The 23591-nt window shown below is 44.0% G+C and overlaps 2 protein-coding genes across 2 annotated transcripts in view; one reads left to right on the top strand and one right to left on the bottom strand.

Moving 5' to 3' along the window:
- Positions 1 to 7692: 7692 nt before the first annotated feature.
- Positions 7693 to 9656, top strand: LOC147457461 (uncharacterized). The gene has a single exon (XM_086513592.1). The coding sequence runs from the start codon at positions 7708 to 7710 to the stop codon at positions 9418 to 9420; it is 1713 nt and encodes a 570-aa protein (XP_086369718.1). The 5' UTR covers positions 7693 to 7707; the 3' UTR covers positions 9421 to 9656.
- A 2739-nt stretch (positions 9657 to 12395) lies between these two features.
- LOC147457460 (Tetratricopeptide repeat (TPR)-like superfamily protein) overlaps positions 12396 to 23591 on the bottom strand; it is a 170472-nt gene continuing 159276 nt past the window's right edge. The window contains exons 12-19 of the mRNA XM_086512342.1: positions 15541 to 15617; positions 15369 to 15443; positions 15083 to 15275; positions 14875 to 14994; positions 14640 to 14778; positions 14068 to 14111; positions 13746 to 13988; positions 12396 to 13656 (exon numbers count right to left, since the gene is read on the bottom strand). Of these exons, the coding sequence (XP_086368468.1) occupies positions 12889 to 13656; positions 13746 to 13988; positions 14068 to 14111; positions 14640 to 14778; positions 14875 to 14994; positions 15083 to 15275; positions 15369 to 15443; positions 15541 to 15617 (1659 nt within the window). The 3' untranslated portion in view covers positions 12396 to 12888. The remainder of the gene's footprint in view (positions 13657 to 13745; positions 13989 to 14067; positions 14112 to 14639; positions 14779 to 14874; positions 14995 to 15082; positions 15276 to 15368; positions 15444 to 15540; positions 15618 to 23591) is intronic.

Genomic DNA, 23591 nt, shown 5'->3' with positions numbered 1-23591 from the left:
TCTTACGGTTGGATCTAGACCTATTGGTGTGGCAGTGGACCATGCTCTTGTGTCGTTGACCATCTCTTGTCAGTTTAGTGTAGCACACAGGCTATGGGCAGCAGCCCCTACTCGCTACACCTTCACGCGGGAGATGGACTCTGTATACATAGATGGGATCTACAGACGCCTGTGCACAGAGGAGCCAGAGCGACCTCTGGAGGAGCTTACTACTATACTGACGCAGACACTACATGATGGAGCAGGAGAGGCATACCCACATACCTAGCTGAGCAGAGACGCCGTTCGGGGAGCACGCCCCAGAACAGTTGGTATGATGAGGAACGCCTGGACATTAGAGCTAGACTTCAGAGGGAGGTGTTTTTGGGGGACATCACTCACAGACAGTCACAGATTGACTTTCGACGCCTAGTGCGGCGGAAGAAAAGGGCATTTTTGGCTCGCCTAGAGCAGGATCTATACCAGCTATTCTTGAGTCAGGACTCACGTGAGGCATGGCGGCTCTTTCATGAGCACTCCCTCCCCCCTGCCATCACTTCTACAGAGGCCTAGGGCGAGTATGCATCATCTCTGTACACAGTGCCCCCCCTTCCCGACCCCCCCATGCCCACACACATGTGCTTTTTTCACTGCTGAGATGGTGAGGAAGGCCATTGACATGATGAAGACTGGGAGAGCATATGATCAAGATGGCTTAGTGGCTGATCATTTCACACATGCCAGAGATTTACTAGTAGAACTTCTAGCAGTTATGTTTAACCGTGCCATGTGTGAGGGCTTGTCTAATACTTGGAGCCTATCTACTATTGTACCTATCTTCAAGTCGGGAGACCCTATGGAGCATGGGAATTATCCCACTATCATGATTGGACACACATTGGCACGGTTGTACGCATCTATTCTTGAGCAGCAGCTGTGTAGATGGGTAGAGAGGGAGGGGATACGCGCAGCCGGCGGGCAGGTAGGTTTCAGGAGGGGTTTTTCTACTCTTGACCATATCTTGACACTCTGAGCCATCATTGAGGAGGGCAGATCGCGTGGGAGACGGATCTACTCTAGCTTTGTGGATTTTTGCAAAGCATTTGACATAGTGTCCATAGCTAGATTGATGCGCAGATGCGAGTACCCACAACGCTCATTTGGGGGGTCATGGCATTATACAGGTCAGTAGTGGGGCATGTACGCACCCCAGAGGGTCTATCCACACTAGTTTACTCCACTATTGGGGTGAAGTAGGGGCTGTCGGCTCTCTCCTACTCTATTTGATATGTATGGGGATGAGGTTTCTGACTACATTGAGGGAGATGGTGATAGAGGTGCACAGCTGGCAGGGACATGGATTCCACTATTGTTATATGCTGATGATATTGTGTTGATCTCCGACTCTCCGGAGGGATGCAACGTCACTTGGATGCTTTGCATAGGTTTGCCCAGAAAAGTGGTTTGTCCGTCAACCTTGGTAAAACCAAGGTCATGGTATTTAATACCACCTCACAGTGGATCAGGAGGTCAGCGCCCGCATTCGCATACAGCCAGGAGAAGGTGGAGTATACAGATGCTTACACTTACCTTGGAGTGGTTTTTAGTGGGCCAGTATTTTCAGTGAGGAGGGCAGCAGAGACTAGATTGACCAGAGCCCATGCAACATTGGGTAGATTGGAAAGGATGTGTTCACAGGTTCAGTTTCAGGAGCCTCGGACGAAGATCTGGCTCTTTGACACTTTGGTGGCTTCTACATTGCTTTACGGAGCTGTGGGGACCTTCACTGGATCATCACGGAAGGACACGCTGCAGTGATGGATGGGGGGACATGGAGAAGCCTCTGGTCTCTATGTTCTCGTGGCTCATTAGAGCCAAGGCTTCAGTGCCACGTGCTATTGTACGAGCAGAGCTAGCTGCCCCCCACTAGTGGTTGAGGCGCTCACCAGATCTCTCTCCTTCATACACCGCATGTGGGAACTTCCTAGAGACAGCTATGCACGCCTTGCAGTTGAGTCCTCTCGAGAGTTAGCCATGCAGGGAGATACAAAATTCTGGTATGGGGAGATGACATCATGGTTTGAGGCGCATAGGTTCAGCATAGATAGATTGCCTCCCTTCTAATACTCACTGGATGCGCCCTCTCTGACTCTTACATAGTCCAAGATCACCAGGCTCATTCGCCAGGACTTGACTAAGCTAGACACCAAGAGGACATGGATACAACCAGCACAGGAGCTGGGCACGAAGATGGCTTTCTACAAAGAGCATCTCCTCCAGCTTACGGAGGATGGTTTTGTGATGAGGCCTAGATACATGGACACCCACTTGTCTCATGGGATACGATGTGCTATTTGCCAGATACGCACATCTTCACACCAGCTACTACAAATCGAGACTGGGAGATACAACCGAGTACCAGCAGAGGCCCTCTGTGTGACATCGAGCCTAAGAGAAAGTTGCGCTACACATGCCACTGCCCCGTCTACTACGAGATACGAGGCCACTTCCATTGCTTGTTCAGAGAGGGCTTTGGACCATTCTCTAGAGTCATGCGACACGAGGATCAGAGATGCTTGGGTTTGTTTTTGCTCGAGCTACGCAGACATAGAGAGATCCTGATGAGAGGAGAGACTAGCCAGTCTCAGAGACAGATTACAGACTTCTTTAGAGCTGCCACCCAATGGACACCCGGAGGAGTTACTACCACAGCAGAGCTCGTCGCCTTACACCAGAGGCACACTGATCGACCGAGCGATTGAGCTGGGAGATCCAGACGGCCACGATTGTGGAGGACTACACAACATCGATGGAGGCTGCATCAGAGGATTCAGACCACTTTGGCTCGACATGCACGATGCCTGGTCAGACTACTGACCATGGAGGAGATTGATGAGATCCGCCAGCGACCGATGTTGGATCTCCTGTGATCTAGCTATCCCAACTAGTTGTTTAGCTGCTTAGTTCACACCTAGCAGTTTAGGATTCCACAGTATTTTATTTTGTCATTTTGTCATTCTGTCATTTTGTCATCTTGTTACTCTGACTTTGTATCAGATCCACAACATTGTAAATTTCTGGTCTCGTAGGTCACTTTGTCCTTTTGAAGACGTTAATATAACATTTCATTTCATCTCTCTCTCTCTCTCTCTCTCTCTCTTTCTCTCTCTCTATGGGAGCATTAAATGCACTTGAGAGGCTTATAAGTAGTGGTCTTTCGTCATTTTAACATTTCCTCTTAAATAGTAATCTTAGTTGCAGCATGCAAACCTAAGAAATCATGGAGGGGTGCGGGTTCATTGTTCATATTGGAATTGTAGTACAAGGAACATTACACCTTAGAAGTGGTGGTCCCTATTGGTGCTTAGAGGGAGGATGTTGGAACCAGTGGCAAATTTAGTATTTTTGCACTACCAAGTTGAGGCAACTGCACAACCTCCTCCATATCACTTGAGAATGCTAGCTTAGACATCAACAATCCAGTTATGTGCTTGATAAAAATCTCAACTATGAACACATCGAGCACACATGCTTTGTCAGACATACACACCCCAATTCGGTCAATTCCAGTGCTTCCACAACACACGACACCACTCTCTCTCTTTCTCTTATACACACTGACAGTCTGAGAGGTTCATATCGACACTACACACTCAAGAGATAGCAGAAAAGAAAGGGGAAGTATGGCGCCGAAATTGGCTATGATAGTTGCACTCTCATTCAAAAAACTCCATATACAATTTCCACGGGCCAAGCCATGGCCATCTCCTTCACGAAGAGGGGTGACAAACCTCCCTCTTTGATTTGCAGCCACAAACCTCTGCAAAAAGCCCATTGGCGTAACCTTAAGCAAAATGGTACTCCAGTTATGTCTTTTTCTAACCGTGTTTTGCATCTTGGCACCCAACTAGGCAAATTGATTGTGGTATGCAAAGAGGCCTTCCTTTTCGGGTTGGACAAGTATATCAAGTTCAATGTCGAAGTCCTCGACCCAATAAATCTCAACAAGGCGGTAGCGATTGCTCTCGTGCGAGAGATGAAGCACAACAAAGGAAATTCCAAGGAGAACAAGTCTTCTCACAGTACCTCTCATAATCCTCAAAACCCACCGAATTATAAGAACGGTAAGAATGGTAAGAATGGAAATTCTTCTAGCCCATCTTCCTTTATCCTTCGAAAAAGAGCTCTCAAAATGAATCTAAGGGTAAAGCAAAAACACCTGTCAAACCTAAGCTAACCCAAGAGGAAAAAGTTGCACAAGGAAATTTTAGGAGGATATATAACATCCGAAGAACAAATCATTTATGTGAAGGAAGGTCGATGTTTTCAGTGTCATGTTAAGGGTCATATGAAAAAGACATGTCCTATAGAGGCGCCTCTTACATTTTTGGAATCTTTTGTCTCATTGGTCCACTTGTCCGCTCAATTTGGCATTTCTTGGAGGGTGGTGCTCTCTTGGCCAATAGATCAAATTTCTCCTCAATCTCCCTCTTGCTTGCTTGAATCCTCACATGAACTCACCCTCCCTCACCCGAACACTAGCAAGGTCGCTGGGGGAGGGGGGTCACTTTTTCTTCACAAAATGGGGTCCCCCCTTGCGAACCCATGTGAATGCACCCTATTGGGCTCCAACATTGCCACGGCCGCTTGTCGATCGCTGAACAATGCCCAAGAACACCACCGAACACCCAAATCTATTGTCAAACCCGCGCAAGCGCCCGCGAGCAGTGCCCCTAGCAAGGGGAAGGGAAGGAGCCATGTAGCTCTCTCTCTCTCTCTCTCTCTCTCTCTCTCTCTCTCCCCCCCCCCCCCCCCCCTTGAGATATCTCCCTAATGGCCACAGTCACGCATTTATACCCCTGCCTACACTTTATGCATTGTGTATATGGGATATCTAGGCTGCCATGTGGCACTGTTTGATAAGTTTCCCTCAAAGTTTTCCAAAAAACTCCTCTAAGCTAAACAGAAAAAAACATTTTCTAATGCCACTTTGTACCTGTTTAAATTTCCTGCCAGGATGTCTGATTCTCTTTCTATAAAGCCCAACTAAAAGCTTATCTTGCAACGCATTCTGACCTTCCCGTGCCCTCCTCAAATGACGAGCTATAAAATGGAGAAAAGTCATATGTCTCTTCACCGCCACTGCTTCCCACCAACTTCAACTGGAGACATCTTTGCTCAAAACTCCGATCAATGCTCTATCACTTCTCGCTAGCTCCATACACTGCATACTACCTCTGTAGACCCTGGCAAGCTCAAGACCTCTGATGGCACACCTATCGAGGAGCCCCATGCGAAACTTCCTGCTCATAACTTGGCGGTTTGGACTCCAATTGTCGATCCGAAAAGACTGACATGCACCACAAATCAAGCACTTCATCCCCAGCACCATCACATGCAACTCAAAGCTATGTTGCACTCATCCCCCCGGAGGGGATATGCAAACACCTCCACCTTAAAACTACCATAACTTGCACCCCGTAGCTCCAATTGAGGAGCCGTTTGGACAAGCTTGTAGATCACTTTGAAGATCACACTCTACTTCACGATTCCAGTACTTGGACACATTGAGCAGTTAGCCTATTTAGCCCCATATGGAACCTAAAGGGTAGTCCCTTTGAGGACTTACATTACCCTTCTTCCTACTAAGCTCTTCTTGGTGGACTGGCTACCACTCTCACCCGCATAGTTATCTATATGTTTGATAGATAACTATGTGTGTATCGCGCAGAGAGAGGTGGCATAGTAGGACTATATACGAATTTGTATAACTGTGCCGATTTTAGCATAGTTGCACAACTATATCAATGAGCACAAGTAAAAAAACTTAAAAGCTGGTAGCTTTTTTCGAAAGCGACAAATAACTTTCCACGTGGATGCTGGGCTGACTCTCTCTCACATGACCAAGGACACTCTCTCTCCTGTCTCTAATGAGGCATCACCAACAACCGGTGAGCCAATAACCTTAATGTGGCGGTTTCTAACACAAGCAGGAGGCTACTAAACTTCGGGTGAGTATTGCGTGACCAACTTGGGTTGATGGCTGGAGCTACATAGGCATAGTTGGTAACAATTATCCATGACGGATAATTGTGCCTTGTGTGACTATGCGCTAACAAAGGCTTCATTTTGGAGACACAACATTCCAAACTTGCTGACCGATGTATTCTTCGTTAGAGTGAATGTGGTGTCCGAGGCCCAGCAAGTCTATTAGGTCTCCCCAATCTCAGAAAAATAAAAATTCTCTCAAAACATATCAAGTGCATATCTGAAGGGTGAGTTTAGGAAATGAAAAGGCAGATGAAAGTGGAAAGTCAACAGACATATGAAGGTGGAAAGTCAAAAGACGCATGAAGCTAGAATGTCAAAAGACCTTTTTGTGTCCATATAAATAGATGTTTCTCTTCTCTTTTATTTTCCCTTTCACGTTTTCTTTTCTTCAAAGTGCTCTCTCTCTCTCTCTCTCTCTCTCTCTCTCTCTCTCTCTCTCTCTCTTTCGCGCATGCAATGTTGCATCCGTCTTTTATAGTTAATGTTGTTGCAAGTCTACATGCTTCATCATTGCCCTTGGCTACGTGCTATAGACTAGTGCATCACTTTTGTTGTAGTTGAGGGAATCTTTGAATTAGGAATACCTTCTAATTTTTTTGAAGCCGAATCTTGGCCTCGTGCTTATCCCTACTTGCTTATCCATACTCGCTGCGCTCTCTCAAAGAAAAGCCAAGTTTGCTTTCTCATTAGGAGGATACTCGTGGCAACCTTTCATTAAACAAGGAACATACATACATGTAAAAGCATCAGCGTGCAAAAAGATTGGCAAGACCTACGTGTTGCATTCTTTGCACAATGTGATGGGTGCAAATCAAAGAGAGAGAGAGAGAGAGAGAGAGAGAGAGAGAGAGAGAGAGAGAGAGGCCATGCGTCTGATTAATGAGGATGGAGTGGGTCTCAATCCTGTGCGCATCACGATAGACGGATGCTGCTCTGGCTTTGGAGGGAAAAGAGAGGGTGATGGCCCGTGGAGGGGGAGGGGGAGAGACTTTGTGTCAAAGATATTAGGGCAAGGACTATTGGCAATGCGGTCTCTCTCTTGTGCTCCTCTACAAGGGATGAAGCGCACGGATGGTGAAGGTGGACAAACACAGAGTATTTGCAGAGTAGAGAAGGGGGAGGGGGTTTGCATGATGGCGATAAGAGGCCCGCATGGAAACTCAAGCATGGGTTAATGGCTCTTTTGCAAGGCAAGGCAGCATTGGGTCTGGTAGCAGGTGTCTAGTGTGGCGAGGAACGTTTTCCGCGTTCTTTGAGGGCTAGCGATCCTGAGACCATACGCATGAGGTCGCAGGTCGAGCACACGGAGAGGGAGAGACAGTGAGGATGCGATCGATGACGAGCGAGCGAGAGAGAGAGAGAGAGAGAGAGAGAGAGAGAGAGAGAGAGAGAGAGAGAGAGAGAGAGAGAGAGAGGTGTGCTATGTCTGTGGGCACACAGAGAGACAGGGAGATGGGATGTGTAGGCAAGAAAGAAGCACGCAGAGCCGGTGGTTGTTTTTGGGGTGGGCGGCGGCATTGGGGTTTCACACAAAGTCGACAAGAGATTCCCATCAAATCTAGACTACACATTAATTTAATTTTCAGTGTAGACCCAGTAGTGAGGTCTCAAGAACTTGCATGTAAATGCTAAGTGCTCCATTAAGTATGGAGTGCCACATTCATAAGCCGTGTTAGTATGGCAGCTGCATGGCAATCCGCACTGTGGACAGATCGAAGTAACGCAATGCAGGGTAGAGGAGAAAAGAGGAGCAGGGGAGCCCAGCCCTGCTGCTATGGTGAAGAAGCCGGCCGGGAGGCGCCGTCGACTATCAGGACCAGGGGAGGCTCCTCCAAGACAGCAGAGGAGGCGAAGAAGAGAAAGACCACCGCTGCCATGATCAACAACCCAGCTTGCAGCGATATCCAGTTCATAACGCAGGACGGCAACAAAGTATGGGCCAACAAAGCCATCCTCGCCAAGGCTTCCCCCCTCTTCTCCGCCATGCTCACTAATGGTGTCACCCTCGACTCCACCTCGCCCTCTGTTCCCCTCCCTTCCATTCCCTCTGCCGCCCTCTTCCCCGTCCTCGAATTCCTCTACACTGGCTCCTCCTCGCTCTCTCTGTTCCCCCTCTCTGTCTCCTCTGCTCCCCTCGTCCTCCATGCCGCCCGTTTCCTCCTCCTTCCCGACCTCGAACAGTCTGTCAGCTCCTTCCTTGCCAACTCTCTTCATTCACGTCTCTCCCAGAACTCCATCACCCCTTCTGATGCTCCTTCCTACTTGTCTCAAGCCCTTGATATGTCTGTCCCCCATACCCATGGCGTCCTCTCCAAGCTCACCTCCCTCATCCCTGCTGCTTTCCTACTCGACCCAAATACCATCGCTGGATTTTCCCAGGAGGCTCTCTCTTTCTTCCTGGAGAAAACACGAAATGGATCATTGCAATTTGATGGTGGTGAATACCCCCGCCTCCGATGTGTCCTACTGTGGTGTGCTGCAATATCAATGGCTTCCTCAGAGCTGACAGAGTTACTTAGCAATTATTTGCCTCTGAGTGAGGAGCTTGCATTAGCATCAAAATATCAATGTGCTCTGCTAAAAAATCTGAAGCATTTCAGGGATGATCTGAAAAGTGCATTAGAGCCATGGCTTTCGCATTTGGATTTGTTCCGGATACATCCGGACGCCCTCACGGAGACATTCGTACCGTTAGACATCATCCCACATGCCTACCTCATGCATGTGTTTGCCTTTCAGTGCCACTTTTCGAAGGACATGATCTACTTGCGCTGGAAAAGCCAGGCCGCAGCAGACAGCAATATGCCGATGCAAATCTCTGTCTTGGATGATGGTCATTCTATAAAATGCAGGCTGAAGGGAGATGACATGGCACGAAGCTTCACGAGGGTAAGGACACCGGGATCCATGACATCGCGTCTTTCCATGCCGCCCCGATTTGCGAGGGCAGAACTACTCATAACACCAGCAATGCGTAGTTATGAATGGGACTTTGTGATTGAGAAGGAAAGCTCATTCATGGCTGTGGGATTTTGCTCAGAGCAAGCATTGGCTATGGAGAATAGTAGCACTATCTGGTTAGGTTATGAGCCTTTTGGATGGGTCCTTTACCACACCGGAGAGCTCTTCCATGACAATAAATTGGGCAGCCCTTATGGCACAAAATTCGGGGTAGGATCGAGAGTAAGGGTCCATGTAGACATGGTTTATTTCACTTGCAGATTTACTGTCAATGACAAAGCTTATGGAATAGCATGGAAGGATATCCCACATAGAATCTATCCTGCGGCGGCACTGACATTTCCCGGCAAAATAAGGATAGAAGCTGCTAGGAATGAGCGCGAGAAGAGACTTTTGACATGTTTGAGTGAGTCCTTACCATCTACATGATAGCATTGAACTGATTTGAGATGTATGTGTCCATTGCTATCCATACTAAATTTGTATTCAAGACCGTGCTCATTTTTTGTCGACGTAATGTTTGGTTTTTGTTGTGTGCACGGATGGATCACAAAGGTAACTTCTGTGAGAGTATATATGGTATGCATGCTACGTGCAGTAGCGAAGGTGATTCTATTGAAATTTCGTAGAAACCCTTATTGCAAGAAATTAAGTCATTTATACTGTGCTGGTGGAGAGCCCCCTTTTATTGTCATGGTGTATCAAAGAGCCCGCTCTATAGTTGTGATCGAGTCATGCCAAAGCTATGAACATGAAGACCAAGCCCATCGAATATCTTACTATGTGCATTGGTTTGCAAATATATTACAATGTGCAATTTTTTTTCCAGCCATGCTGTTGTGGCTTTGTGGATGTTGCCCCCTTTGATACAACTGTTTCGGCAAACATTGACATAATTCTGTTGTGTGGATGACTCGGTAACATGAACTTCAATCTCGTAGATGATTACTGCTGGTTTGTAACCTTGGCTCACAGGATTTACCCATTACTCTTGGTTTTTATGGTTACATCTTCTCTAATGAGTCACTGAAACGTGATCACGCCCACAATTGACCCTGGGGTATTGTCTACATCTACGACAATGCATTAGAAATTGTTGATGAATGGATGACAATTGCTTGGGCGATAATGGCCTCTTTTTACATAGGACAACACCTAATGAAGGTAGGCAAGTTTTTTATTTTTTTTTGAGCTCTTGTACATATTGGTTCCAAGCCTTAATGTGCTTTGTGTTTCGGTATTGGTTATATCACAGTGAAATGATAATCTTTTCTAGACCTCCATTGCAAACCCTAAAACCACCGTTTTTAAATTTGGCTTTGCATCAACGATGGTTGCAGCCCTATCGATGTGGCATTAATTGATTGCCTTTGCTACCTACAGATCCTCCAATTGGGGGTGTTTCGACTTAATTGAATTTTCTTGCAAAGTAATGTGGAATGCATTCTAGCTGCTGTATTCTTTTGTGGATGGATGTATCACCATGCCAACTTGTGTCAAAACTGTAAAGGAAGCGTTCTTTGTTGCCTCGTATGTCCCTTTGAAAGGCAAGGAGCTCTCATTAAGGCTGTATGGTTTCTCTACAATGCTGATGCTCCCCTTTCAACCAATGATATTTGGCCGGTTCTTGTTATTTCTGAGCCAGTCATGCGGAGTATATTCAGGCTGTATGCTGCTTATACATGACAATGTTAACAGATTTGTACTAACAATATCACTTGTTAATAAATATTGAATGAGGCACGCGATGTATATTCTAGATGGTATTTTTCTTTCATATGACAAGGGAATTGTAAAGTAAAATTGCGAAGCGTGCGAGACTTTTCAATTAGAGTAAGGGATTGTATCAACTAGGGCCAACACGTTCCGACCTCAGAATGGTCTCATCAGGGCTTGTAGTGATGTAGTGCTCTTAAGAAGTCATTAAGCATATGGAAGCAAGAGAGAATGGTCCAATTGAGACAAACACTGTCATCAAGGTTTCTGCTATTAAGTGCATATGGGTGGAATGCTTACCTCAAGAGAGCTGCCTTTGCTAGTATAGACTGCTAAGGATCTCTTCATATCTGGGCTTCTATCCTATGCAGACCCCCATTGCCAAGTTATTTGAATCAGATGTGCATTCGTGATTCATGATAAAAAGGGGTTGACTACCTTCATTGCCCAAACAGGCGAGGTATATCATCCTTTTTGGTGGGTCTGCAAGAGGCTCACCGCTCTCTGGCTTAATGCATTATGCCATATTGGATGAACACCCCCTGTACCATATTGCTATGCTTGTAGTCTGGACCGTGAACCTAATCTTTAGGTCGAAACATTTTTCAGCTCAAGAGAATGTAAGTTGCGCAGCCAAAAACTACTTGACCAAAGTTGAAAAGATCTCACTTGCAATTGGTAGATGACATGGGCCTCACCGCAGCATGCCAAAAAGCTCATTCAAGTCTCTTTGACAAACCATAACTCATTGTCTCTGACATATAATCTGTGTCTGCCTCCAAACATCCAAGAGGTTTCATAAATTCAGAAGTAGTTTTACAAAGCATTATATAAATTCAGCACGCCCCACGCTTGGCCTAATAAATGGCACACATAAAAAAACCACAAGCAAGTGATAAAAGCTAGTTCTTTGCCAACATACCAAACCAGAGTCTTCAAGACCATTATACATATCACACAAGTACCTTCAGAGTATTCGAGAGATCGGACAATTCATGGACTCAACTGGCTATCAATTAATGGCTCTGGTTGCTTCTAAATGGTGTCTCTGAACTATGTATGAATGAGTGGATAACATGGTCGCACTATCTCAATGGGACCTCTCAACCTAAAGAAGACCCAGTAGTCAGAGTTTCTTAGACCAACTTAAAGAACACGTCCCTATGGCGTGTAAGCCAAACATGCAAAAGAAAAGGCACATAGACAAAAACATCCTCACATAAACATAAGCACATAAGAAGAATGGAATTCTAACTATATATCCAAAGTAAACAACTCTGAAGATTTTCAGTTCTTAAACAAATAAAATATCACCTTGGATGATTTAAACCTCCTTTAACGTCAAATATGATGGCCTTCTGAACAAAAGACGTATAAAGCTTAGCATGAAAATCCAAAAATAAATCTTCATTTTATTTTAATCATAAAAGCACTCCAAATTTAGAACACAGGGATTTACTTTGTGATTTTTTTTTCATGGAAACGAGAGTAGTGACTAATTTACCAGGCTACATAGAAGAGGTATGTTCTTGTGACAAGCATGCCATATTCCGTCTCCACGTTCTACCTTGGTAATGTTCAGAACTATGCTAAGAAAATGACAACGGTATGCTTGAAACTCATAACCATTGCCCCAAGAAACTATGCACTCAAAACCCCAATTTGTTGATTGGAAGAGGCATTCAACGTGGCTTCAATAATAGATTGATAATGATAATAGTGGTACAAGGTTGAGACAAGCACATGTGACCAAAAGGTTCACAGCTTGACTCTCAAACTCATGCCATACATAGAACAGTATGGCAAGTCAAACTTGCACTTGAGAGAGAGAGAGAGAGAGAGAGAGAGAGAGAGAGAGAGGATAAGTTTTTAACGTTGTAGGGACAATCCCAACAGACATCAAAGATCTATCCGTCTAGTGTTGAACTCAACACCTGTTATTCAAAAGAGAATTGGGAAGAGAGGTGCAAGGCATGGGGGCGCGCAAAGGGGGGGGGGGGGGGGGGGGGGGGCGCCGCAGGGCAAAAAAATCCTCATCAATTAGATTACAACCCCCGAGAAAGAATCCAAAACTGGAGCATGAAAATCATGCTCATTACCAGTTCAACCTTAAGAATCCCCTGCCTACAAAGCATCATGTTTGGATGGTTTGGTAGCCTGTGGACATTTTTGGTTGGATGACTACAGACCCTTTTGACTGGATGGAGCAGCAGGCTGCAGACCGTTAAGAATGGACGATAACACACCGGAAAGTTTCTGCAAAGTTGCACACTGACTCCCAGCCATTTTTTCAGTTAAAGAGAGAATCTCATGAGCCTGGATCACTGAATCCAACCTTTCACCCAAAGAATCTGTTGCATCAAGAGTTGACTTGAAGGCATTAAAGATCAAACCAGGGATGGGGTTTGCAACAGACTCCCTCAGTGGCTCTGAATGAATTCCTTCATCTACATAATTCTGCAAAATACGTGAAAAGCTTTCTTCTGATGCCCACAAAAGCCTCGTCACAATCCTCAATAATTCCTTCAGCATGTTGCAAAATGCATCAATATTTGCTTGTAGCTCATTAAGCAAAGTTGAACGCCAACCATCAGCTGACAAATCTGGTGCACTCGCAATATTTGCACCTTTCTTCTTTCTCCTGCCTGCTTTTCCACCCGGTTGCAAATATCTGCGCCACATCTGCAGGCACAAGCTGTACCATGTGAAGCCTTCTGTAACAAGCAACACGAGCGATGGCAGCGCTGACCACGATGCCACAATGTCCGAGTGGGAAGGTTCCCACATTTTCAAATCAGAGATTTTGGCAAAGCCTGTCAGCTCTGCTATGTACAACTTTGCCATGTCAATCAAGCTTGATAGCCCATGGAAGTTTGACTCAAACATATACTGATATGATGTCCTAAACAACACTAGTGAGAACATGTCTGATGCATCCAACTCACCTATCTGCAGGAATGTCCAATTGCAAAAAAAAACGTCAGTATCAAAGCAAAATTGGCATTTTTCTTCTCAAAACCAGTAAATAGACTTGTAACCTTTGAAACTGCCTTCAGATAAGAAACATCCACAAAGACTTCTTCAAGCTTCTCCTTTTGAAAGCCTAAACACTCCCCATACTTCTTGACAAGGCATTGTAACTCGTCAGCATGGGATTTGACAGAGTTTTCGCCATCATCTTTGAAGCGAACTGCATTAAGTGACAAAAATAGAAGACGCGGAAGTAGACACCTTTTGCAGAGAAGTCTGCGCCAGCCCTCCTCACGCTCAATGCCTTGCTCCTGCAAGAAAGAGAGCATTTGAATAGCTGTACCTACAAGACACTAGTGATTCAGTGATTCAGGTGAGAGCATCACTTACCTGGGACTCTTTATGCTGTAAACTAGGTTGTTTTCCAACAGCCTCTGTCATGGACAAACAATTGTGAGAACTTATGTGTAGCTCCAAGACAGTCGGACATTGCAGCAAATTAAACATCGCAATTGTAAGAAATTGGCCCCATACAATCTGAACACAAAATAGCTCTCTCTCCGAGCAAAGTAGACTTTACGTGACCTAAGCTCAGGAAGAAAATGTACGAAAAATAACAAAAAGGCCAAAAAGTCCAACATTGCTTGAAAACCAATTTAGTGTAGTGGTTCAAATAATGATGACCCATGTACCACATTTTGAGCGCAAATCCTTCTCTCCTCAGAAACAATTCTTTAGTCCCCAAAGCTTTCCATGATTAGATATCTATGTTCGCTGCTGATTTACGACTAGTTCACAGTGTTTCCATATGGGAACATATGGTCTAAAATTGCAGTAATCACAACACCTGATCTGGACGTATAAACCCTCCTGTACTCATCCAGATGGGAGGTGCCATCACAGGTGCATATTTTGTAAAGTTCCCTTGCTTTCATATAGATTTATGTTGAAGAAAAGTCTACCTGTCAAAATACATTTGCCTGGTGCTGGTGACCACCACGGTCGAGTGTCAAGGCCTTCATTAAACGACAGATTAGCCAGATTTTCATCACTCCCCCACTTCAAAAGCTCATTCCCACCATCCAGTTCCTCTAAAACGAGCTGAAAATTATGTAAAGAGAACTGTGCTTAGCAAAAAATATCAACTACTACACAAGGAAAGATGAGTTAAAATACGCCTTTGTTCATGAACAATACCAGGAAGTCATCTAGAGCTGCAGCCTTCTGTATAAGCTGCAGAAATACACCTTCAGCCTTCAAGAATAGGAGGTTGTGAGAATGTTGGAGCCTATTTTTGAACTGAACAAACTCCAGCACCTGAAACATGAAGTTTCTTTGCCTTAATGTCTAGTAAGGACCTTACTCCTGCAACAGCATTAGCAGGAACAATACGAGGAACACATACTTTGGAATAATTACAATTTCTATACGCCACAATTGTAAGATCTGCAGCTTCTTTTGCATAATCCTTGTGGAACTTAACAGTGTCACTGAGCATTGTCTCCAGCTCTGACCAAAGCATGCTTCTCCTTAAGGGAAGCAGCATATGATGGGATAATGTCTCGATGAGGATATTTTTAACATCCAAAGATTTATACCTGGGAGCACCACCCATGCAAGAGACATGATACTTATACCAATTAAGCTGAAGCGATGAAGTCTAATGGGAAGAGTTTCTTGATCCAGCTTACCAGTCAAAGGCCAGAGATGAGCAAAATGCCGTTGAGTATAAGCTAACAAGCATTATTTTATATTGAAAAGAATACCTGTGAATGCCACCCAAAGCCTAAGATTAATTACCAGAAAAAAACTTGCAAATAGAAACCCATAATCCCACGATATGAGAAACTAGCAATCACTTACTTTTGAAAGGCAAGACCAAATTCTAAAAGTATAATAGCCTCAACAACATAGCCAGGATTCCTTGTACTCAAAAATAGCTGCAACATAGCACGCAATATATTTCATCAGTCCTCTCTCTCTTTGGCCTTTTGAAGACGTTAATATGACATTTCATCTCTCTCTCTCTCTCTCTCTCTCTCTCTCTCTCTCTCACGATTGAGGAGAGGGGCTACATACACAGCATCGACGGAGACTACAGCAGAGGATTCGAGCCATAGTCTCTCGACATCCAGAGTGCAGATGAGGATGGATTCTAGTAGTAGTAGTATTTTTGTTCTAGTCTTTCGTACCCAGGCATGGTATCATATTCACAATTTTGTAACAGTTGCGTCTCATAGGTCATTTTGGCCTCTTGAAGACGTTAATATAACATTTCATTTCATCTCATCTCATCTCTCTCTCTCTCTCTCTCTCTCTCTCTCTCTCTCTCTCTCTCTCTCTCCTTGCTAGGGTTTTAAAAGCCCTTCCACTTCACTAATATACCCTTGCTATTCCATGACACTCTCTCTCTTCCTCTCTCTCTCTCTCTCTCTCTCTCTCTCTCTCTCTCTGAGTCCTCGCCAAAGTCTTAAGAAGTCTGCTTTTATTCCCTCCCATTCTTCTAATACATCATGGCTCATTAGCTGGCTAGTCTCTGTTTGGTACTTCAAAAGCCAATTCTTTAATATATTAAAACTAACCAACCTATAATTATGCTATAGATTAACAAATTTGTTTAGGTTCCCTGTTAGGGTTGTATGAAGTTTTATTCCATGAAAACACTCTTTTAAACCTCCTCATACTTGGTGGGTATTGGTAATATTGATAGTCTTTACCTAACCTTGCGGAGCTATGTGTGAACAATACCCTATAGGCACATGCATAAGGCACTTCTCTAAGTAAATGCACTGCGACCCTGTTGCTGCACTGGTTTTTTGGACCGACTCCTGCAAGGGTGTATTCCCTGCCACCGCGCCGTTTAGATTCTAATCTGCGGCTAACTCTTCCTCTACCTGCGGACCTGCTCTATTGCCAATTGCTACTACCTACAAGTGCTATAGAGGCGGAATGAAGCTGTTGGGTTAAAGGCCTAAATAACCCCTTTTTCTACATTTTTATACTTTGTCCAGGTTCAATATGGTTCATATTGAACCTGGACACATTTTTTAAAAGTCACTTATAATAAAAGTGGGAAAACCCAAAATTCACTTATTGAGTTTTCCCCAAAAACGTGAGCTCTCTCTCTCTCCCTCATCGTTCTACTAGCGCTTCCTCTCCTACTGGCTTTCGCCACCCCTCTCTGCACACACACTGCACATCTTCGCGTGCTCTATCACTTGCACACACCGCCGCGTGCTCAACAACTGGTATCAGAGCCAGATTAGGGTTTCAGAAGCTTTGCGCAGGTGGCTGGACAGCAGGCAAAAGGCTTCTCTCGCATCAAATTTCCGCTTTCATCGCGAAGCCCCTTGTTTCCGGTGTCACCTAGGGTGATTAGGGTTCCCAAAACAGCCTAAAGCAAGCTAAAATTAGGTCAAAACAGGTAAAAACCAAAAAATTACAAGTCAAAACAGTAAAACGCAGGTGTTCTAAATCGATTCCCGTGAATGCCTCTTGCTTTTCCCACTCAAAATAGGTCCATTTCATGCAAATTGATGCGCCAAAACAGTAAATTTGCAGAAAATTCAGAATTGGACTGTTTTTATGTACACAAATTGAGGTTTATGTACGCATTGGGGATACTTGTTAATTGTTAAAATTTTCAGCACATTCTATGCAACGTGCGGTACATTGTGATCATTGGAAATTTTCAGATTTTGTGTAGACACTTTCTAATGCATTTTTATCCGTGCAAATGGCCTCTACTTCGTCGTCGTCTGATGCCAAGAGCTTGATGGAAATCAAGCGATTTGACGGTACAGGTTTCGACCTATGGCATGACAGGATACAGGGGATTTTGTTCCTCAAGGATTGTGAGGACGCCCTTTTGGTTGTAAAGCCTGAGGATATGCCGGATGACGATTGGGCCAAGCTCAATAAGAGGGCAAAGGCCTACATCAAAATGGCTGTGACCGATGACATTCTGGTGGACATAAAGGACTTGGGCACTGCACATGCAATTTGGCATAAAGGGCTTGGGCACTGCACATGCAATTTGGCATAAGTTGAAGGCCACTTATGAGAATGCCACCCCTGTGAATCAGGTGCATTTGATGCTCAAACTGGTGAGCATGATGCTTGACGAAACCAAGTCGGCTTCTGAGCACTTAAGTGCTTTCACCAGTGTTATGAGTCAGCTACAGGATACTGGGCTTCAACCTTTTGATGACAAGTTGAAAGCCATATTTTTGTTGATGACTTTGCCAGACTCTTGGGAAACGCTTGTGGTTTCTTTTAGGAATAGCCCCAACCTCACATATGATGGAGTGTGAGGCTCCATCTTAAATGAGGAAATTAGACGCAAGTCTAGTGGTGGGGAAGGTGGCAGTTCTGCTTACAATGCGAGAGGAAGAAGTCAGAAGCAAAATATAAGTACCAAGACTCAAAACAGGAGCAAAAGCAAGTCTAGGGATAAGGATGTGACTTGTTACCAGTGTGGCAGAAAAGGCCATCAGAAGCCAGATTGCAGGTATTTCAAGAAAGAATAGGAAAGAAAGAAGGAATCACAGGAGAAGAAGAAGACAGAGGATAAGAAAGGGGAAAAATCAGCAGGTACCTCCTCCAAGGATTCGGAGATTGTCAATGTATTCTCTAGTGTGGTTATCACAGAGTTATCCGACAGTGAGGAGATCTTGGTTGCAGCTTCATGCCCCTCAGATTTTGTTGTAGCAAATGCAGAAGACATGCTTATCTCACGTAGAGATGTCATTGATGCATTGCTAAGTGCAAATGATGGCCTTACACAGTCTTGGATAGTAGATTCTGGTGCCTCATTTCATGTGACTCCATCTGTGGAGTGTTTTGCTTCTTATCATGCAGGCAAGTATGGCAAGGTTTACCTTGGGGATAACCATGCTTGTGACATTGAAGGAATGGGCATTGTGCGCTTGGCATTAAACAATGGCCAAGAGTTTATGCTTAAAGATGTAAGGTATGTACCAGGCATCAAGAAGAGTCTATTCTCTGTTGGCCAGATGGATGCACAGGGTTATATAACCATTTTTGTTGGGGGTTCATGGAGGTTGCTTATGGGATCAATGCTCATTGTCAAGGGATGCAAGAGTGGTACATTGTACTATTTACATGGCAAAGCTTTGCCTGGCAAGTTTCTTGCAATGGCCGAAGTTGCTTCTCATTTGGAGTTGTGGCACAAAAGACTTGGCCATATGAGCCAGAAGGGACTTGATGTGCTCTCCTCTTTGAAGAGGGTTGATGTAAAGGGCACCAAGTTAGATTTTTGTAATGACTGTTTGTATGGTAAACAAAAGAAGCCTTCTTATTATTCTGGTGTCTCGCGCAAAGCTAATGCTCTTGATTTAATTCACTCCGATGTATGTTCAATGCCTGTTAAGTCTTTTGGTGGTGCATTATACCTTGTCACATTCATTGATGATTGCACTAGGAAAGGCTCGGCATATTTGTTATAGAATAAGAGTAAGACATTTAATGCATTTAAGAGGTTTCATGCTTTTGTGACCACGCAAAAGGGTAGTAAGCTTAAATGTCTGAGATCTGACACTGGGGGGGAGTACACGTCTGCTGAATTTCAACGTTATTGCGAAGAATATGGGATTAAAAGGGAGTTGACAACCCTTTATAATCCATCTTCTAATGGTGTGGCTGAGAGGTATAACCGTACTTTATGTGAGAGAGTGCGTTGCATGTTGTCCAGGGCTAATCTCCCTCATGGGTTTTGGGGAGAGGCTTTGAAAACTACAGTTCATGTATGCAATCGCTCTCCTAACAGTATGCAATCGCTCTCCTAACAGTCCCTGCCTCTTATGAGAGTGTTTGGCTGCGAGGCTTTTGTCCATGTTCGTAATGACTTGAGGACAACGCTAGATGCCACGTCCATCCAAGGACTCTTCCTAGGTTATGGGGAAGAGGATGAAATGGGCTACAGGATATGGTTGCCTCAGTTTAAGACGGTTGTACGCAGCCGAGATGTAGTGTTCAATGAGGTTAAAGTGCTGAAAAATGCTACATCTTATGAAACTGACAAGAAATCGGTCAAATTTCAGCCTCTCTTGACACCTATTGATGTTGAAAAAGAGCCTCACGATGCATTACCGCAAGCTGAAATTGATAATCAGCCGGTTAACCTTGAGCCATAGGAGGTAGGACATGATTTAGATGTGCTCCAAATGAGGATGGACAGCCACCTGTCATGGCTGAAAATGATTTTCAGCAACATGAGCATGCTGAAAATGAGTTGCCTCTTGATGTAGAACGCGTGCCTGAGAATGTAGATCATTGGGTACGCAGGTCTACTCGTGTCAGAAGGTTGATACAACGCTTTGACCCCTCTTTGCATCATGTTATGTTCACAGATGAGGGAGAGCCTCTTACATATAAAGAGGAAAAATCATGTCAATTAAGCAATAAGTGGGAGCTTACGATGCAAGAGGAAATCAAATCTTTGCATGCAAACAATACTTGGGATCTTGTGCCATTGCCTAAAGAAAAAAAGGCTCTTCCTAACAAATGGGTTTACAAGGTCAAATGTGTTGATGGAAAGCCCAAGTATAAAGCAAGGTTAGTTGCCAAAGGGTATGCACAGAAAGAGGGGATTGACTTTCAAGAGATCTTTTCTCCTGTTGTAAAGCTTACGACATTGCGTATCCTTTTTGCTCTCGCTGCAGTGCTTGACTTAGAATTGAATCAAATGCATGTAAAAACAACTTTTCTTCACGGTGACAATGATGAAGATATCTACATGAAGCAACCTGAGGATTTTGTAGTTCTTGATAGAAAGGAACTTGTATGCAAACTAAGAAGGGCACTGTATGGTTTGAGGCAGTCATCATGTCAGTGGTACAAAAAGTTTGATACTTTTATGTTGTCTCAAGGCTTTAAACGTAGCCATTCAAAACATTGTTTGTATACAAAGAAGGATAATGATGGAAGTCCTATAATCCTTGTGCTATATATAGATGATATGTTGATTGTTGAAAAGCATAAGTCTATCATTGATGCTCTTAAAAGTCAGCTGAATTCAGCTTTTGCAATGAAGGATTTAGGTGATGCTGAGCACGTCTTGGGCATGAGAATCAAGAGCGATAGAAAGTTGAAATTGCTCTTCTTATCTCAAGAAAAGTACATTGCTAAAGTACTTGACAGGTTTAACATGGCTGAAGCTGTGGTTCTCTTATGTATGCTATGGTTGCCACTCGTCCTGACATTGCCCATGCGGTGGGAGTTGTTAGTAGATACATGTCCAATCCCGGCAAAGCACATTGGGAAGCTCTGAAATGCATTCTGAGATACTTTTCACGTACACAATCTAGGTGTATATGCTATGGCAAAAGTGACCTGAAGTTGTAGGGCTATTGTGATGCAGATATGGCACGTGACTTGGATACCAGGAAGTCCACTAGTGGCTATGTGTTTGCTATTGCTGGTGGTGCTGTCTCTTGGTGTTCACGACTGCAGAAAATTGTGGCATTGAGTACTACTGAGGCTAAATATCTTTCAGCCACTGAGGCTTTTAAAGAGGCCATATGGTTGGGCAGACTTGTCAAAGAGCTTGGTATGCCTGCTAGTACTCCTGTCTTGGGATGTGATAGCCAAAGTGCTGTCTATTTGGCCAAGAATGCCATGTTTCATGCACTGACAAAGCACATTGATGTGCGATACCACTTCATACGACAGGTATTGGAGGATGGTCTAGTCACCTTGACTAAGATTCACACACAAGATAACCCTGCAAATGTTCTCACCAAGAGTCTTGCTAAGGCTCAACATGAGCATTGCATACAGCTGGTGGGAGTTGGTTAACTTAAAGGCGTCATTTATGCCTTTAAGTGGGAGGTTGTTGGGTTAAAGGCCTAAATAACCCCTTTTTGTACATTTTTATACTTTGAACCTGGACACATTTTTTAAAGGTCACTTATAATAAAAGTGGGAAAACCCAAAACTCACTGATTGAGTTTTCCCAAAAAACGTGAGCTCTCTCTCTCTCCCTCATCGTTCTGCTAGCGCTTCCTCTCCTGCTGGCTTTCGCCAACCCTCTCTGCACACACACTGCACATCTTAACTCACTTATTGAGTTTTCCCCAAAAACGTGAGCTCTCTCTCCCTCCCTCATCGTTCTGCTAGCGCTTCCTCTCCTGCTGGCTTTCGCCACCCCTCTCTGCACACACACTGCACATCTTCGCGTGCTCTATCACTTGCACACACCGGCGCGCGCTCAACATGAAGCAACCAGGAATGCTATAAAAGGTGAGCATTCGTGCTCACTTAGCCTTCATTTAGCAAGTCATTCACTGTGTGTATCTTTTCTCCTTGTCTGTGAGTGAGTGTTATTCACCCCATCCAAATGGCATGCAGCAAGAACGATGGTGCTGGAAACTCAGAGGTATTCCCTAATGATTTCTTTCATGATTCAAAGGAGTAAACTAGGATGTAACTGATGAATTACTGGAGTTGTTTGAGTCTCATTGGTGATGCTCCTATATGGTTATTGTCGTTCCTTATGGGACTACTGTGTATTAGGTGTTTTCTCGGGAGTACCCATTCAAACTTTATAGCTTTGGGTAGTTGTTCCTATTGGCGATGTTGGCTTTGAAAGCCGAACTGATCTGTTTATTTCAATACACAATAGGATAAAGTGAACATCCGTTTAAACTATCTTTTGCTGATGACCTGGTGCTTGTTATACTGGCATGATACCTTATGATTCATGATGGAGAAGCTAACATAGTATACCCCAAATTCATTCTGTTTGGATTGATGGGCTGCATAATTCGGTTGTTTTTTGGCACTCTTTAATGATTCATAAAATTGTACTTGTGCAGCAGGGAGTTATCGCTCTGAATTGGTTATGTATTATGGTGATACTACCTAACTTACTATGGTGCTCTGGGTAGTGGATGAAGCCTACATGAGAAATCAAGACTTCATTCCTAGTGCTGTACACATGCTATGTTGTTTTGAGTTGGGTATGGAGGATCGGAAATATAATAGAACACTTGCATACTGAAGGCTACACACTCTACACTTAGGACTTTTTCCAACCTGGTTTGGGATACTTGTCTCCTCAGATGGCTGGTTGTATAGAGCTCGTTCTTGTTATTCTTAATTACTAATCTTACTAGTCCAAAATGTAGAAAGGAGGACTAGTTCAGTTGGTTGACCATATGGGATTTGATTGCTTGACTGACCAAAGGTTTTTACTTTGCTGGTCATACTGATTTTTACTCTGATTATAATATTGGTATAAGACTTGCTAGTCCGGCTGTATTATATTCCAAGTAGTTGGTCTACATTTTTGGATTGGCAAGTGATATAACTCCTGTACTTGGAGTATATACTGGGGCATTACTCATTGAGCCAAGGTTCTAGTTTTTTTTACACCGTGTAGCTTCACTTTATGGCTTCATAGCCATGTTCTTGTTTTTCGTTACTAACTGTCCAGTATTATGAAGCTTTGGCATGGAACGGAGGTGTTTTTTGGGCTTTAAAACAATGCTGATCTGGATGGTGTGCACTATATCAATGCTAACTAACATTCGCTGGCTGTTCCTTCTCTGGTACATAGATGGTTTAAACAGCGTGAAAGGTTTGTTGTATATTTTGGATAGCTGTACTTTGCTATCTTAACGTGAAGACTGGGCTGGTTTTGTTACACCTATGAAATGAGAACTTGAATATTTTGTAACAACATAAAATGGGCTTGAATATAGGACCTTGCTGAAAGTTATTGGTAATGGATTTAATGGTACCTAAGAGGAATGACTTTAAATGAACTCATCTTTTTTATAACAACAAGAAGGGAACTGAACAGAAGAGATAACCTCCAGTAATTACTGGAGTCTTACTCAATCATTTGTTTTTTTCACATACAACATTAAGTTTTTTCATTTAAAACTTAG

This window comes from Adiantum capillus-veneris, chromosome 5, assembly GCF_014529385.1.
Source record: "Adiantum capillus-veneris isolate H3 chromosome 5, ASM1452938v2, whole genome shotgun sequence".
Classification (NCBI taxonomy): domain Eukaryota; kingdom Viridiplantae; phylum Streptophyta; class Polypodiopsida; order Polypodiales; family Pteridaceae; genus Adiantum; species Adiantum capillus-veneris.
The sequence above is the reverse complement of the archived record's forward strand: the minus strand, read 5'-3'. Positions and strand labels throughout refer to the sequence as shown.

Bases quoted from the DNA above. Each gene is read 5' to 3' on its own strand.
- LOC147457461 (XM_086513592.1), top strand. From the start codon at position 7,708: ATGGCAGCTGCATGGCAATCCGCACTGTGGACAGATCGAAGTAACGCA.